General features: G+C 45.9%; 1 protein-coding gene across 1 annotated transcript in view; it reads left to right on the plus strand.

Moving 5' to 3' along the window:
• The window catches only part of LOC135912885 (cytosolic endo-beta-N-acetylglucosaminidase-like), a 30686-nt gene that overhangs the window by 8010 nt on the left and 3665 nt on the right, over positions 1-19011 (plus strand). The window contains exons 4-10 of the mRNA XM_065445460.1: positions 6244-6392; positions 7303-7463; positions 9295-9612; positions 10186-10289; positions 13238-13346; positions 14421-14608; positions 18329-18577. Of these exons, the coding sequence (XP_065301532.1) occupies positions 6244-6392; positions 7303-7463; positions 9295-9612; positions 10186-10289; positions 13238-13346; positions 14421-14608; positions 18329-18577 (1278 nt within the window). The remainder of the gene's footprint in view (positions 1-6243; positions 6393-7302; positions 7464-9294; positions 9613-10185; positions 10290-13237; positions 13347-14420; positions 14609-18328; positions 18578-19011) is intronic.

The following is a 19011-nucleotide window of genomic DNA, read 5'->3' on the forward strand; positions in this document are numbered from 1 at the left end:
TGTAGCCAAGGAAATTTATTATTACAGCGAAGCTGTTAGCCTCTCGGTGGTCGACATTTTTCGTGTCCGTCCGCGAACAAAAAATTGCATAAACACAAAGCATAAACATAAGCATAAACAAAAAAATTGCATAAGCAAGCGAAAATGCAATGGCTCATCCCCCTCGTAATGCAGAGGCTACAAGCAATGGGCAAAGTGAAGCGAACAGTGCATAGATGCATTGGAATCGCGCATGCAACGTATAGAACAGCGTACGTTTCAATAAAAGCTTGAAACAAGCATCCGAAGCTTCGATAAAGCATTGCATACGCCCAGCAGTTATAGTGGTGGTTTTGCAACAACTTCATTGGATATCCACTTTCGCAGGGCCGGGATGGCGAGTCAATTGTTTTATTTTAATAAAGCTCCTGTGGCTGGGCCAGTTTAGCATTTGGAGCACCTATTGTAGGAGGAAAATTGTCGTTCTGTAGGAGTTTAGGAGCAGCCACACCAGCATTTTGGAGCAGCTTCGGAGCAGAAAAATTTGTCTTTTTGGAACCCTCTATTTCGAGCATTACAGCACTAATCTGTCGCCAATCGGCGAATCTTGTGTTCTTGTGCAATCAGTAAGTGCTGCTCAAGAGTGAAACAAAACACAAAGCCAACAGGGACCAATAAGCTTGCGTTTCCACAGACTGTATAGCATGCACGGTATGCTGCAAAATTGCAACCAACTCAAGCTCCAGTCCATGGCCGTCCAGAGGGCCCGTGAAGGAGCGGAGAGGCTTGGCCTCCCGATCCCGACATGGGAGCAGCCAGCGGCGAGCCGGGGGCCCCAACGGGTCTCGACCGGCTAGTCCCTCAGGACCTCAATAAAAGTTCATTGTCTGTCTGTCTGCAAACAAGCTCGAAGCATTTGCGCCGTCAGGCATAAGAAAAAGTGACGGCAAATGCCTTACGTGCACTCCAAGTGACCGATGTGCTTTCATATACTTCACCGCACAAGACGAAATGTGTGTTACAGCCAATAACAATCTTAGATGCTCGACAAGAGACTGTGCGTCTATAAACGGTGGCAAGATGAGATGCCTTTGTAGGGTGTGTCGCAAAGATGGTGAGGGTGGTCAAGAACATTCGTACCATCCCGTGTGCTCGCTTTAGTTGCGAGGCAGTTTGTCGGCTTCCTGTGTGTCATGTGGCCTCAGCGAATAGATAGAGTACATTCGGCGTAAACCACAACTTTGGCCGCCGATACCCGACCGACCTTTCAAAGCGTTATCTCTTACAGCCTCCAAGGGCTCTAACTGTTGTAGGCAAGTCCGAGGTAGCTGTGAAAGCCATCCAGTACAATTATTAGGCGTATCGGTGCTCGCACTGTGGCGAGGAGACGGCGGGTGCACACGTGTTTAATCAAAGACGACATAATGTGTACAGTGACAATTGCATCTTGCCACTCCTGGTAAGCTTCATCGCAATACTTTGCATGCGCTTCACCGTGTTACAACGGTATGTTGAGGCGAAGCTGGCTTTCGGGAACCGGCATTATGCAACGCATCGAGCTATCCGAACTTCGAAGCCACTGGTGAGGATAACAAAGGCGCCGGTGGTGCCTGGTTTCGTACCTGCCGTCATAGCGAAAATTCTGGATAATCGGACTTCGAAAGGTTTTTGCCTCCGAGACTTCAGACGTTCCTATACGTTGGCTTTATGGGGTACCATGGCGGTGCAGCGGTGCAGAAACGCTCTTCCCGACTCTGCCTCGGACAAGGGGGAGAAGTCCCTCAGAAGCTCACTACTCGCCTGCCAACAATGGGCTGTACAGCAGGCCAGCGAAGCGGCCGCCAGGTACTCCCAGTCGGTCCCTACGTGGGAAACGCCCGCCACGCGCTAAGCCAAACACCTCCTATATACATGAGGTGTTGGCTAAGCGCGTCCTGCAGGACCATAATAAAGTGTTCCACTCCAGTCAGTATAGCTGCCTGCTGCCGCCGGATTATTGGCCTATCCCCTTTAGTGGGTGCGAGCCATGGCAGAGGTTTATCATCATCATCAAATCGTGGCCTATTCCCCACAGGTGGTTCGTGCCATTGAGGCTTCGTCATCACAATCATCGTAATCACCAACCTAAGCCTAACCAAGTTCGACGCGGCCGCTCAGTCGGCTGCCGTTCTTGAGATGGGTGTCGAGTCGTCGCGGGCGAGGGGCGGCCTTCCCGCGGTAAGGCGGATGCAATGGGTGGCCGATCGAGAAGCCGCACCGCTCAAGACGCTCTACGAGCTTCTCGCGTACGAGGAGCAGCCCCTCCTGTGCGCCGTGGAACCGCTGTCAGACGCCGTCAAGCACGGTAAGCCTGGGGATCCGAGGACCATCTTCTGCCACGACATGGGCGGCGGCTACAACGAGGACAGGTGAGTGAATTCGAAGCTCACCGCACACCACGTCTGTTCGTTCCTCATTGCCGTCTGCGTCCCACAATTTCTGCTGCTACAGTCTTCGTCGAAGTTTAGCGCGCGTCCCATTTTCTTTCTTTCTTTCTTTCTTTCTTTCTTTCTTTCTTTCTTTCTTTCTTTCTTTCTTTCTTTCTTTCTTTCTTTCTTTCTTTCTTTCTTTCTTTCTTTCTTTCTTTCTATCTATCTATCTATCTATCTATCTATCTATCTATCTATCTATCTATCTATCTATCTATCTATCTATCTATCTATCTATCTATCTATCTATCTATCTATCTATCTATCTATCTATCTATCTATCTATCTTTCTTTCTTTCTTTCTTTCTTTCTTTCTTTCTTTCTTTCTTTCTTTCTTTATTGATTTATTTATTTATTTAAGACAATATACAGATTGTCTTAGGGGACACGGCTAAAGGCAAACATTCGCCTGACTAGGCCGTGTTACCCAACAGTGGCAGCAATATGACAATGGCAAGCAATCAGGAGAGCACACATTAAAGTAGTGCACATTTTTAAACACTCGAGTACACAATTCACGTTCCGCACGTTGACGTCACGTTTCCCACAGGTTTGTTTTAAGAACAACCTATTTACCCATGAAGCATTTTAAGAAAGAACGAACCCCTAAATCGCCCATAACCGCAAGACGCCATCTTTACCTTGATGGTGCCCAAACGCACTTTGTCGCATCGAGAGCAAGGCCGCGTGGGCTAATACGGGAGAGTGTGCAGCCTATGGGACGCTGTGGTTAATTTGTCACTATATTGGCACTAGTTACGCGAGTACCTGTAAATTTAACTACTATGCGACTATTTCTCTACCTTCGGCTCATTGAGATCTATGATTTGATGCCTTGTTCAGGCTTTTACAGCATTACAAAGCTACGAAACTGCCCGTTTTGTTAAGAGGTCACGTAACGTTGCACCGGGAAAAGGTTAGCACAAGTGACCGATGACCGGCGCTCTTGTTTCTGTGCACAGTGGTATGCAAAGTGCCACATGATTCATGTTTGGAAGCGGGGGTGTCTGGCACTCTAGTTTTCGGCGTGCTGAGGAACAACACCGTCGCGTGCCGCACTTTAGATGCTCGGGTCATCAGTCCCTCGTGCTTATCGTTTTCCGCTGCAGTGGTACATAGATAGCCTGATCCCCGATACGCAAAACCGGCAATGAAGTCATGAAAAATTATCGGGTTTTATGTGCCAAAACCACTTTCTGATTATGCGGCACGCCGTAGTAGAGGACTCCGGAAATTTTGACTACCTGGGGTTCTTCAACGTGCACCTAAATCTAAGTACACGGGTGTTTTCGCATTTCGCCCCCATCGAGATGCGGCCTCCTTGACCGGAATTCGATCCCGCGACCTCAGCATCCCAACACCATAGCCACTGAGCAACCACGGCTGGTGGAAATGAAGTGGCTCAAGAGCACTTAATCTACCAGACAATAATAACTTCCACAAGTACGCGTAATTGCAACGAAATTAGGCTTAACCTCGACGTCTTCTCCGTCATGCTTTAGGCGCGAAATTCGAGAGCGTTAAAACATTCGCTTCGGAATTCCTCAGCCTCACAAAAATGCGAATGGAGCTTTGAGTAATTTTCCAGTCGAAGTCACTTCAGTGTTCCTCCCTTGGCGCGTCTTTACAACGTCATGCGGAGGCCTCGTACGATTAGAAAATTGTAATCTCAAGAAGATATCAAACTTTGAAAGAACACTGCAACGCTGTCAAAAAACAAAAAGTGGTGACATGATTTCACTGTCGCGACACATGCCTCGTCTATACAATAACGACGCAAGAAATGAAAATATTGGTACCACTGCAATCTGTCTTGTAGTTAATACGATCCGATAAGTTCTTATGCTGGAAAGTTACACAGTGCCTTCTTCCTTTAGCAAAACTTAAACAAGTAGCCTATACACGGTTATCTACACCTATGTTTGCTCGTGAGCCTGTTCAGAGAGAGAGAATACTTTATTTGACCAAGGGATTCGGACACATAGGTCCCAGGGTTACCGCACGGCCCCAATGCGCTACACGTTTGTGAGTTCACGGAATTCCACGACGTGGGCGGCCAGCCAATAGCCTAGGCATGCAACAAATGTCTCAGCCTAATTTGGAGCTTTTTTACTCATGAGCAGTTCGATTCAAATTTATCTATTTTTTCATAAGTTTGAATCAAGAACACACAATGGCAACTAACGAATTCAATGGCTTACCCACCATTCCCTCAGGTGTGGAATCACACACTCACATTATATTTGTATATGCAAGGAAATATTTGGTCCCTAAGTGGTGCCAGTGGTTCCAGACAAAAAGGTAATGGTTCAGAGCATATTTTTAACTTCAAGAATCCAGATGATGTTGTTCGCTGACCACACCAAACCACAAAAATGTTTTATTTGAGGAAATCAATTACTCTATTATTATTTCTTTCTGAGACAACCTTACGCTTTTCAGCTGGAACTAAACGCGTCCAATGCAGGGTATGCGCTGTTCTGGCACTGTTTCAATTCAGAATTCAGAATTCAATTCTTCAACACCATTCCGCAAGTTAACAATGCATCTTCCTCAACTCGAATGCGTGTCGGTATAGATTTAACCGCGACATTATAGATTGGGTCCGGAAAAACGTTCTACGCATATATCATCACAGCTTTGGTAACACGGAAACTGGACGTTGCTCTAGCAGTGCTCGATTGCTGTCAATGTCCTTGCTTCCCTGCCGACGAAATTGCGCTGATCTTTTGTTACCTTGTTAAAATACTTCACGGTATCATCACCTGCCCTAATCTCCTCAGTTGTGTCATGTTTCGTATTGCGCGCAAGATGACTAGACAACTTAGACAGTCACGGCGACGGCAGAAATGCGCCTGGAGTGTCCATATAATTTCTGTCGCAATAAAACGTAGATTGGTTTCTATCGGATATTGTACGAACTTGAAAACATATTTTTTATAGGAGGCATTTGATGGGCTACAGGACTGGAAGTTTTTTCCGGTAGCATCCTCAGTGCTGTAAATTTTAGCACAAGCTAAACTGTCTGTTCAATAAGTACAAATATATACCACATACTCCAATACAAGCCTGTATTGACAACGAAAACTTGCCTTTGCTGAAATTCTATGGATGGGATACAGTGATTTCCTCTAGCTTTTGGCATCTGGAGGCGAAGGGAATAAGATAGGCTGACCTGGTGGGGAAGGAAGGCTGCTTTCTTCATGCACTGCTCCAGCTTTCCGCAGAACGCGAAGTCGACAAGGGTTCGAACGACTATCTTGCAGTCGACGGGCAATTTTGTCGAGTGGGTCTGTTCCGAATAGGTTTACCGTCGTATCACTGGTGGCTGTGACGTCATCCTGGTACTCGCTGTGCGTGCCTGCGCCACTGACACGTACTGCCATAAGCGCTATGCTATACCCAGTTCTCACAGAAGTCACGTGACCATTCTGGTTCACGACGGAACATTAAAGAGGATATCTCTTGGTCACGATGGGACGAGTATCGAATGACAGCGGCAGCGTTGACAAAGCATGTTTCCTGCGCGACATCTGGCTTTAGCACTTTTGTAACAGGTGCTCTAGCGTTGCTGGCGCGTAATGAAATTTCCGCTAGGGCATGGGGCAGGATCTGCACGCATGCGCTTACATGCGCATGCGTGCATGTAAGCGCATGTAATCGATGATGATGATGATGATGGCTGATGATGGCTGCACGCATGCGTGCAGCCATCATGCATCCGTGCATGATGGCTGTCACCTTTACACGCTGTAGTTCAAGCCTGTCTCACTTTCGGCGTTGACTGCAACTGCAGGTTCATCCACGGCTGTCATGAGCGGCACGTGTACAGATTTCACCACTGGCAGATTATCGACACGTTCATTTATTACTCCCACCACATGGTCACGATTCCTCCTCCGGGCTGGATTTCGGCTGCCCACAGACATGGCGTCAAAGTTCTAGGTAAGCCGTGCGGAGTTTCACGGAACAGTTGACTTTTGACATGGTTCAAAAAGAAAAGACAGTTTTCAAATTCTGTTTTATTGAAACAAATGTTACGTATACCATTTGACCCGCTGTTATTCGTTTCCGTTCTGGAGCCACTCATATAGGCGACACTTTTGGTTAATTAAAATATTATGGCTCGCCAAGGGGGCGGAAAACAATGTGGCTGAACGTATATGCTGAGCGTACATTGACAGAGTGTGAAGAGTCAAGATGTGCACCATTTAAGGTTCACCACGAGACACGAACTCAAGGTCACGACTCTATGAGATTCAGCCATATCCAACCTAGTTTTTTATGACTGTAACTGGCAGACCTTTACACCTACAGCCCCACTATAATACCTATTCAAACCCAGTCAGCTGTGTTCTTATGATTACTAGTAATTATGTTTGGGGGTGTATACTCTATTGATACTAATGGCGCCGCACACCAGAACGGGCAGAGCTATCGGGTGATGCTGCTGACATGGTGTCCATGAATGCAAATGGCCGCGTGTCAGTTTGTATTTCTCTCCTAGCCATACATCTGTTCAGAACCAGGTGTGTAATGAATTCCTCAAACAACTTCTATCTGTGTTTGGAAGCGCATTTCATTCCACTCTAGAAATCTTCAGATAATTCAAACTGGAGTCTGTAGTTTCTTCTAGCTTTTATATATATATATATATATATATATATATATATATATATATATATATATATATATATATATATATATATAATGTCCGACGACTGTTGTACTTATAGACGATGAAAGCTGAAAGTTCGTTAAAATTCGGGCTTTTCAAATTGCACAGCGATAATCATGCCAGAAAGCTGCTTATTCTTACGTCGCGTTTTCTTCTTTTACTATTCCCGGTTTTCAGGAACTTTCATCTTCGGCAAGGACGATAGCATAACTATTGATACGATCAAAGCCATGGATCTCGTGCCCCAGATTGCAGCCCAGCTAGCACATGTAGCATCCGTGGGCCGGTTTGATGGATGGCTAATCAGCATCGGCTGCGAAGTAGGGAAATGGTTGTTGGTGAGTAGGACACTTTCATTCTTTGTCATTTCTTTATTAGATCCTTTGTTAATGGGGAAAGCTTGCCTACTAGCTGCCTTGGTGCCTTACACCCCACTTCAGTTGCTGCCTCTGAAGCCAGTCTAGTTACGGTTTCATTCATTAGCTCTGTGTCGTCATCATCTCTCAGTTCTAAGGCTGCATATTTATTTGCAAGTGCCAGCCTGAAGTTGTCTGCTTTGATCCTTATTGCCTCTAGGTTGACCTGTTTCTTCTTGGCCAATTTTGCTCTTTCTCTCTTCAAATTGAGGTTAATCCTAGCCCTGACTAACCTATGATCACTGTACTTTACCCTACCTATCACTTCTACATCCTGCACTATGCTGGCATCAGCGGAAAGTACGAAGTCAATTTCATTTCTTGTTTCATCATTAGGGCTTTTCTAGGTCCACTTTCTGTTGCTACACTTCCTGAAAAAGATGTTCGTTATTCGAAGCGTATCCCTTTCTGCGAATTCTACCAGCATCTCTCCTCTAGCGTTCCTAGAATCGACGCCGTAGTTGCCAATTGCTTGTTCACCAGGCTGCTTTCCCCCCACTTTTGAATTGAAGTCGCCCATTACTACTGTATACCGAGTTTTCACTTTTCTCATAGCTAATTCAACATATTCGTAAAACTGATCTACCTCCTCATCGTCGTGACTTGAAGTTGGAGCGTAGGCTTGTACCACCTTTTATCTACACCTCTTATTAAGTTTGACTACGACTACAGCTACCCTCTCATTAACGCTGTAGAATTCGTCAGTGTTGCCCGCTACGTCCTTATGGATTAGGAATCCTACCCCGTATTGCTTCTTATCTGGGAGACCTCTATAGCAGAAGACATGGCCGTTAGTCAGCACTGTGTAAGCCTCACCAGTTCTTCTAATCTCACTAAGGCCAAGAAACTTCCCATACAAGCAGGCGACCCCTGCGCTGGGCGATAACATTTGTTAGACGGTGAAACGCGATCACTCGTTAAACAAGTACACGAGTCAATACGCGTAACATTATCGAGGTGTTGGTTGAGCGAAAGAGATCATCACACGACCATGTCACTGCTCTATTCGTCAAGCGCGCGAACTGATGTACGATGCATCGGTGTTTGGCATAATCAAAGCGGCGGCATTCTTTAATGATGGCGTCAACAGTGGAAACGCTGGTAGAGACAAACCTTCCAAGAATGTGTGCAACTTTGTCGGTCTCGGCTATGTTTTCGTTGGCTTTGCGGCAGAAAGCTAAGACGTCTTGAATAAAAGTCACACTTGGCTCAGCTGATGTCTTCACGCATGCGTGTGACGAATTCCTTCTCGGCCGCAAGCTGTCGACCAAAGCGTTTTCCATATAAATCGTGGATCTTCTGCTTGAAGCTGTCCTAGCCTGTCAGCTCGTGTTCATGGGTTTGGAACCATACTACAGGCGCTCCGGTGAGGTCAAGGATAACGTTGAGTAAGTAAGGTCTAACCTTGTTATATAGCACTAATGCGTTCGTAGAGGTTCAGCCAGCCGACGAGGTCGACGCTACCGAGACCTGAGAAGACGCCAAGGTCTATGACAACGGAAAGTGTAACAGAAGTTGCTGTGTTACGAATACTGACTATTCGATTCGAAGATTGAACCGAATGAAACATTATTCAATCCGTTAGTCAATATTTTCGAATATTTGGCTACCCCTAAGTTAAGGCGATTTGAGGAATAGTAGGGTCATGGAGTTATATAACACGGTGTGCATGTAACTATATAAAGATGACAGTTAATGTGCAGCGACATTGTGCGAACAGTCACCAAAGCAGTGGAATCCCGTTTATTTTCAGCCAAGCCGCTGCGTTCCAGTAGTGAAGGACTTGCTTAAGGCCGTCACCACAGAAGTACACAAAGCTGTGCCTGGCTCCCTCGTCATCTGGTACGACGCTGTCGACGTCAACGGAAAGCCCAAGCCACACAACGAACTCAACGAAAAAAACTCCTGCTTTTTCGACTTATGCGATGGCATCTTCCTCAACTTCCAGTGGACTGAAGCCATGCTCCAGAGGTCGGCACTACTGGCAGGCAACCGCAAAGCCGACGTCTACGCTGGGGTTGACGTGTACGCGCGCGACACGGCGTATCCTGGCGGCTTCGACATGTACAAGGTAGTTCGGCATTTAGTAGGATTCAGATTATGTCCTCACGCGCGCCATTTGTTTTTTCAGTAATGCGAAGTAGTAAGCGAGTTCAATGCTGTTCATGGACTAGAACTCAATAAGTTAATGCCAAACAGAGGTCTTAAGCGCCTCACAAGTGTCTTCTAGTGACAGAAACATCTAGAGATGTTGGACATGACTGAATGCCCTCCAGTCCCTTTGTATGCTTTTGATGCAACAGGAGAAGTGCTACAGATTTTATGTATATTTATGTGGATTTACAGCGCCGTGTGTGTCCCATCCTCTAGACTGTTGTCCGGTGTACGTCTTTAGCGCTGTTTTTAAACATATGGGAAACCACCAACTCGCCCAATCTGCCGTTCTTGTTCGCACATTTTGAATTCAGCTGCAATGGCGAATGCAAAGTTGCTTACTTTCTTTTGGTGGAGAACATACTTGGCCAAAGCCTTCCGTCTTCACAAGGGTGTAGTAGACCTTAGTAAATCCTCATTCTCTTCTCTTCAAATGATTATAGAGCTGCTACATCAGTTTCAGCAGCTGTTTTCAAAAACTCTCTTTTAGGCTGTTCAACTGGCTCGTAAGTGTGGCTTGTCGGCTGCTGTGTTTGCGGCTGGCTGGGTCTACGAGACAAAGGAAAAATTCCGTTTTGGAAAAAACCAGTACCGGTAAGTCGCCAAGGTGAAAAATATTGCATTTTCCATAGCACCATGGTGAAAAGCATATCCCGAAGAACATACTCCTTGGTCTTTAATAGTGTGTATCTGCAATTTGGTGTGCGTTGAAAAAAAGGCACAGTTCATGACTTTTGTAGGCTGAACACTTTTGGCTAAGGATGCATAATGCATATATTTCACTTGCTTATTAAGATACAAAACATATCAGATTAACTGCTTATTAATTAAAAAAGACGAAAGTGCCCCGACAAGGATTTGATCGTACTACATACAGACCCCAAGCCCGATACTTTACCGCTACGCCACGCCAACAAATGAACATGAACGGATAATTCGCCATGTCAAAATCGAGAAGCACTCTTAGTTTCGCAAAGATATGTCTCGCACAGACATGGTGCCTCTACTACAATGAAAAATTTACTGTCCGTATTCAGTAGCATGCTCGTAAGTGCCACAATATGGATTTTCACTTGCGATTGGTATGTTAACTACGAAAAAAAGTCCTAAATGAACCGCCGACCCGGGACGCTGTATGGGCCGTTACTGCCGATTTTGATAGCCGTTTCTTGTTCTTCACGCGAGGGGTATGCAAAGTTTCCTTAGTTCCGTGATGCCTTTCAGTCAACACGTCTATATGTTCGTCAGAGAAGCTCAGGCTAGTGTTGGGAGCCTTCGGCGACAGCACATCTACCTCTGTTTACGACGCGTCACATCGGCGGTCATCGCTTCTTGGGCTGGCACTGTAGACATGAAAATATGGTTTAGTTAAGAACACCGATGCGAAAGCTGAAATATAGTGATCTATCCTTGTTTGACTTCTTGATTCCTCAGCCTATAGACGCGCCGATTGCGTGCAGACGGACTCGGCGGATACGCTAGGCCTAAGCTTCGGTGGGGACCGATCTCGGCGCGGGTATATAGCTGGCGGAAGCTAAAATGTGTGTACTTGAGCCTCAGAACTTTTTTTTTTTTGTACAACAGGGCAACAGGGAAAGTGGAAGCGCATGGATCACCTCAGCTTTGTTATCGGTGCGATAATATCAGTCAGCGGGAGGCGTCGAACTCGGGGTCCGTTCGAGCGCGTCTGAACGACTTCTGGATTTCATGTCCACTCCAGAACACTGCGACAACGGCGACAACTCCCAGTCATGTGTTACGTGCGAACTACTAAAAAACGCGGCGTCCTCTTCGTTTGCGCGGTTTCGTTCAAGAATTTACCTATCTGCCCAGTCAAAAGGCCAAATTCTAAAGACGAAAGCGATCTTCAATGTCAAATGCGCATGAATAAACAGGGCAGCTCACGCACCTTTATTGCAAGTTGCGACACGAAATAGAGTTTCATGACCCCAAGATATAGCGTTATTTAGGACAAGCGACTAGTATCAGGCGATCAAATTGCGTAAAGCATTTATTATTCAGCAACGCTCGTCCTTGCGTACTGGAACCAGCGCGACACAAACACCGCCAGCGCAATTGCCAGTGCGAACCAGTGAACTGCAGCGAGAACCAGTGCCTGTAAAGCACAAACCAGTGCGCCCCAGCGTCATGGCAGTGGAACCAGCGCCTCTTTCAGTGTGATCCAGCTCTTATCCAGCGTTATCACTGGTGTCCCAGTGAGTCCCAGCGAGCGCCAGCGTACCCAGGGCGATCCAGTGACAAAAAAACGCGCTGGTTTCAAACTGGAAGGCACTGGAAGACGCTGGTTTTTCAATAGGGATAGCATAGAAGTTACACCTGTATATGGAAGATACTTTCCTCAGTCATCTGAAATCATTACACGTAAAATATCCCTAATGACGTTTTAGTGATATTTCTTAACTTTCGCCCGCTAACTATTTATTATGTTGGTATCATGAAAAAACTTAGAGCATTTACTCCAGACACAGTACATCATTGTGGCTCTTAACGTCATCAAAACTGGGTACGTTGCCAGAACATTCGATTAATGGTATTTCAGTTTCAGTTTCCGCAACTGAAACTGAAGAATATTCTCCTCCCAGACACGAATTGGCATATATGAAGTCGCATATGTAGCATTACTATATGTTCAAATGTACGCTCTTCTGACTTCAGCAAGTTACATTCTTAAGCAGTCTTTTACCAGAGCACTGTTATGAGCTGTTGTGAGAGTCAGTTCATGATTAAATAAGTATGATCACTATTTACGTGAGTTAGTTACGGTTAGCAGTAACTTAGCATGCACGCTATTTTGACAGCTTGCGCGTATATGCTAGAATATTCATTAGAGTTCATTCTCGAAATTGTGCATTAGTATTTCGCACTTGTCCTATATATTCAGTGCAACATCCAACTGCAAGGAATATACAAATGTGACGCTTTTAGGAAAGTTGCGAATCTGTGCCTAGATAGTCGCTTTCTAGGAAGCCTAATCGTATACATTTCGTGAACTTTGTACTTTTTACGTTCATTAAAGATACATTCTCGCTTGATTACATGCAACGTGGCTTAATATGTTTGTGTATGCGCATGTTATATTTTGGTTAATACCTATACTCTACTACGCTTGACCTTTTTGTTGAACAACGCTTGTATGTGCTTTCGCCGTTAACTTGTGTAACTTAATTTTTGCAGGAATAATATCTACATTACTGTTCATTGACTGTGTGCTTGTTCCACCTGTGTAATACTCCCAACCAAAGGGCCTTAACACCGCGAGGCTCCACAGTGTATCATTTATGATACACTGAATTTGATGCCTAAGAACTCAAATATAATGAATGATGGTACAACGAAATAAATATCTAAAAATGGGAATCTTTTTCTCCTTCATAAGCGTGCACTCTTATAACGAAAATGGGATATTTCTAACGAATGTATTTTCGTTTGGTTTTGGAATTTGTTATAACCAGTCTTGCTGTTTTCAGTGCACTGTTACCTGTTGTTCAGCTGCACATTTTTCATAATTGGTGCATCTACAGGCTTTGGAATTTTCCGGATGACTGCTGCTCCGAATGGCGTCTCACCAAGTTGCCGCTTTCCACAAGTTTTTGCCAAGGCTTTGGCAGCAAGACGTTTGAAGCTGGCCAGGCATGTCATCTTCATTTAACACCAGCGTCACGTGACCATCCGCGAGAGTCACAGTACATTTTCCGTGTTCGTGGACACATTTCAATTGATGCATCCCTTTAACATAATGGAGGGCAGCGCTTGCGTTTTAGTTGTGCTTAGTGCAGCTTTGTGCTGCTTATGCAGCCTTGTTACCACATTCAGCGATTCAGACCATGAGAAGTTGACTGAAAGCAGCCCTCAATTCCAGCGTGGAACAATTGTCATGGCACCTACACTCATGTTCTTGAACAATGTTTCACTTGACGTGTAAGCTCAACTATAGTCGGATACAACTTTAGAAAAAAGGGGAGGCCCCGCCCAGATGACCGAAGCGGCGAAGTCACTGGCCGTCCGGCGCATGACGTTGGTCCAGAGTGCGCGCCCATTGGTGGATCCGCCTCGGAGGAGTAAACGCCCCCTTTTTTCTAAAGTTGTATCCGACTATAGTCGGAGCGGAATTCCACACCAGTCTTTTAATGACTCATGCAGTCTGCGAACAGTTATACCATACTTTGACTCCTGATGTGAGGCGTTTGCTGAGAAACACCTTTCCAATTCAGTGCCTGGATTGTGACTTTTTATTGATGGAAATTAAAGCAAACACATGTGCTATATCAGAGATGCACCAGTGTAGGCTGGAATAACTGCGACCCCATGGGGGTCGTTTATAGCGCCAATAAGTTTTAGTGCACAAGCATTTTGGCATTTCTTCTAGTGGTTGAGCGGTCGCATTCGGCCTGCACTGAAAAGTGGCTGCTGTGGCAAGGAAACGAAATCATAGCCTGAAACTCAGAAAAGAAAACAATTGTTACCACGTGAGACATCAAAGCGGTCGCGCTTAGGCGTAGCGATAATGTCGATGTTCTCTATCCTACAACAGGCTTTTAACACCAGTGTCAAGTGACCAGCCGCAGCAGTCACAGTACATTATACACGTGTTCGTGGGCACATTTCATTTGATGCATCCCTTTAACACGTTGGAGTACGGTACATGTTGGTCACGAATGGCAGCCCATTCACTTCCAAATCATATACGCACACACCTCGATGCAGGTAACGGGTAAACTGCCGTGGTTCAACTTGCACAAGCAGCAGCTACAGCCTCGGGACCAAGGAGCCAAACTCTGTGACACCTGCTGTTCAGTGAAGGTGTACGTGAACGACGCGTACAACGGTGGCGGCAGCCTCCGCGTGCTGTTCAAGCCTAACCATCACTACCCGGACGCTAAACCCTACATAAGGTATAATTTTCCACGCGGATTGTCGCTTTTAACACGATAGCGTTAAGGAGCTCGTGTCGCAGAAAACCTGGGGTCGTCGGCGTCGGTGTTGGCGTCGGCGGCGTTGGCCGTGAGCGATAAATCCCAGAAGGCACTTGATAAATAAAAAACATCTTGCAAGATGGGCTGGTGGGAATCGAACCAGGGTCTCCGGAGTGTGAGACGCAGACGCTACCGCTCAGCCACGAGTCCGCTCCTTCAAAACGGGACAAAATCGCCTCTAGTGAATGCGGTGTTGCCTTAGAAACGCGCCGCAGAAAGTTATACTGCGGTGTATTTACTTGCGTAATCGCGGGTTTGATGCAGTTCTGGCTGGCAGTGAAAGACGACATTTCGCAAGAATTAATCTCCGCCTGCGCCGGCCTCTTCATTGAACGCCAAGAAAATGATCGCTGCTTCAGGTTCGAAAAATACTTTAACAGATGTATTCCGATCGAAGAAACCCGGTACACAAACGATAACAAATCTTTGCAATCGGGTTTTCACGCCCTTTGGAAGCACTAGGGATCTACTTTGGCCACTGCTTGAACATCACCGAAGACTCTGTAGACGCTTCCCTACATACTGAACAAAAAATTCTCTAGAGCCGACGCTAATTAGAACTTCTATGCCTTTTATTATAGCAGACACGTTTTCCTCTATACTGCACCGGCCCTATCCACGCGGACTTGAGACTTCTTGTTTCGACTGCTTTGTGCTGCTAATTATCAGTGTACGCTGCATCACCGACGCTGACATCCAGGTATTCATGCTTTTCGACGTCTTGGTCAAACGGCCACTTCGAGGCTTCAATACAGGCTGCGTTACTGGCTGGCATATTTGACAATTGATGCTGGCCGCAGTGCCACACGTCACTGTCAGCAGTCACCGCCGCCGCGCGCGATAGTGACAATGGAACTCCCCTTAAAACTTCTGGCCCTGGGGTCCTCAAGTTAGGACATACAAAAAAGCCTGTTGGTGATGCGGCAAATAAAGCGAAATAATCAAGAAATGAAGCTAAAAATCTTGCGCATGTCTCGCTCTGCGCGAATACCAGTCGTTGCACTTGCACGTGCTTTCGAACGGCCACAAGAAACAACTAAAAAACATACATATACAGGGTGACCAAAGGAAATTTTAACAATTCTTTAAAGTTTGGCGCTGAAAGACGTAAAATCATAGTTTCCTTCAATGGTTACTAGAGGGAACTCCGGCGCTTAAATCGTTCAGCCGCCATGGGAATGGTGGGAAGTGCATGGACTTGCCTGATTTTCGTGCTTGTGAATTCAGACGTTCTTGAGGCTTTGGTTATTACGTTTTATACGCCTTCATCGTTTTAAATTTCAGATCATTCTATATGCTTGGAAGTGCAGAAGACTTTGAGAACACGCACAATCACTACTCATTGCAATGATTCAATCTTGTCGAGGCAGCTTGCCAGCGATAAGTTCATAAGGGCGTTTTATGTCACTTGTCGACGCGTGCTTCCGCGGCGTAATGGTTTCAATATCGGGGCTTCTGTGGTACAGAGGACACGTGCTTGAATCGTGCCGTGGGACAATTTTAACAACGTGTACTTAATTACTTTTTGCTCAGGGCTTTATTCAAAATGACGAGTTTACCAAGTCACGAAGCGGTTTGGGGCCAGAAGGACAAAGTTTAGGGAAATCCATGCACTTCCCATAATTCCCAGCTGGCTCAATCGCTCCCACTGCGGCTCCCGTGGACACTAGCGCCAGAGTTTTCTCCAGTAATTATCGTATGAAACTAAACAAAATCACCGTCTGCGCAAATGTGATGGGTCCAAAGGAACACAAAGTGAGATGATCGTCACCTTCAGCCGCGGAGCTTATTACCTAAATCGCATATTGAGCTTTTGAACCACTTGACTTAAAATTTGATTGTGGCTAAAAGCTCACTGTGCCATTGTTGGCGCAGACGTACAGGCCTTTTAATATTTTCGCTTTATTTCTGCAAATCCGCATAAGTGGAGGACAAGCGCATTAGAATCCCCAATGGCTACTACATCGTGCCTATTTTTTTCGCTTCTAGATTTTTCTTTTATTTACACTGTGAATACCATGCAGCGCGATTCACTGCGACTCCCAAAATTATATTCATCATCATCATCATCCCCTTCTTATTTTTCTGTCCACTAGAGGACGGCTTCAGTCAGCGATCTCCAACTGCCCCTGTCTTTAATTAATTTATACTGCGCGATCTGCTACATTAGGGGCGTGGAAAGAGTCCGGGAAGGAAGACAGCGCACATGAAGTTAGCAACCCTCACTGCTCGCCCTTTATCATTGCACCCCCAATGATTATTAACAATTAGATACGGCATACGGGCCGCGTATCTTCTCAACTGACCTTCCTTCAGGAACAAAAAGATCTTGATCGTAACCATGTGTAATAAAACTTTCACATGACTTTACATGGCTTTTTTTTTCATTTATGTGCATTTGTGCAACAGACAAAAAAACGTACCTCCCTAACGTGTTTAACTGAATCCGCTTGTCACACAACTCATCCGAGAGACGCCAGTCTTTTGGTGGTTCGAGGGGACTCGGGCTGTGAAATTGAACCGTCTCCTACTATGAGGCCTTGTAAATTCTCATACAAGGGCGTCATTTCAGTGAACAATTCTTGAACTTCCCACAAAGTTTCTTTAAGTGCAAGTGTTATTAACGGTAATACATACATACCTGTATCACGGCCGCTCGATGCAAAAGCTTGCTTTGCATCGAGTGGCCGTGCCTATATATATACAGCGTGTCCCGGCTAACTTTAGCCAGAGTTTGAGTATACGCCGATGCAACTCTAAGACGACGCGACCAAATGCATGCTGCTGGCTACTGCATGGAGTAAGTCACACTATTTTTGGTATTTTCCCTAATTACATAATTAGTCAACATTAATTAACCAACTTCTGAAGCACTGAACTTACGCATCAAATTTCACTTAGAAAGTTGTGGGGCGGTTTGCAAAATGTCCCATCAAACAGTTTAGAACTTTCTACCTATTAAGTATTGGTTTTTTCCGCTGGACTACAGATGCCCGCTAAATACGCACGCACGCACACACAAAAACACCATGTGACATACCCGCTTCAGCTCCGTGATTGCAGTGCTCCAAACGCTCCGCGTACAAACGAACATAGCATTTATCAGGGTGTGCTGCCGAATAAAAGGCGACAGGGCAGTGACGAAAGCACTGGCCGTGCGATTTACGCCAGCAACTTTCATCGCTTGCGCTGCTGTAAATTTGGGCTCCACAGAATCGGTTGGCGACTGCTCTTTGCATTCTTCAGAAATAAGTTTTGTCCTAGACTGGACGCTGCAAAATTATTGGCCTCATCACGGCACGGACAAGCTTAAACACTGGCGCATATCCCGTAAAATTCGGAAAGATGTATGTAAATACATGGCGATTGTCGTGTTCATTGTCGGGTTACGGAGTGGATCCCAAGGGAAGGGAAGCGTAGCAGGGGGCGGCAGAAAGTTAGGTGGGCGGATGAGATTAAGAAGTTTGCAGGGACGGCATGGCCACAATTAGTACACGACCGGGGTTGTTGGAGAAGTATGGGAGAGGCCTTTGCCCTGCAGTGGGCGTAACCAGGCTGATGATGATGATGATGACATGGCGATAATTTCTGCCTTATTATATTCCCCGCTTGAATCTGAACTTTTTTACCCTCTGACAGGTTGTTTGGTTGCGACTTCCCGCTCAGCCCTCTTGAGGTGAGCTACACCTTCAAGAACATCACCTCCGTCATCACAATTGGCCAGGACATTGCAATTGTTTTGAAGGCAAGAACTGCAGCAGGGGAGGCGGAGGACATCTTTCTAGGCGCGACGGTTGGCCTGCCGGAGGGTGGCAACTACAGGGTGACACGGGAGATCATCGACCCCGAGGACAGTGAGGACCAGTCGGACACTTACTGGCTCACTAGGTGCGTACTTTCTCAAAGGGAAGCTCAAACCCTACTCTTCTTTAATAAGTGTACTTAAGGTCGTTTTCGAAGAGGTGTTGCTTTACTATAAACCAGAAAAATATGGAGACCATGGGAAGGCCCGAGGACAGTGGGGGCGTATCGGGGACTCACTGGCCCAATGGACGCGTGCTTTCTCAATGGGAAGTGCAAACTCTACTCTTCTTTAATACGTGTACTTAAGGTAGTTTTCGAAGACGAGTTGCTTTAGTATAAACCAGAAAAATATAGAGACCATTAGAGGGCCCGAGGACAGTGAGGAAGTGTCGGGTACTTAATGGATCACTGGCGCGTACTTCCTCGACAAGCTTTTCCTTGTCCTCGCCACTTTTGAGCGCTGTTTTACATTCACAATGCAACTTCACCAACCCGCACAACTTGCCGCTCTTTTCAAG

The sequence above is a fragment of the Dermacentor albipictus genome, chromosome 8 (genome assembly GCF_038994185.2).
Source record: "Dermacentor albipictus isolate Rhodes 1998 colony chromosome 8, USDA_Dalb.pri_finalv2, whole genome shotgun sequence".
Lineage (NCBI taxonomy): Eukaryota > Metazoa > Arthropoda > Arachnida > Ixodida > Ixodidae > Dermacentor > Dermacentor albipictus.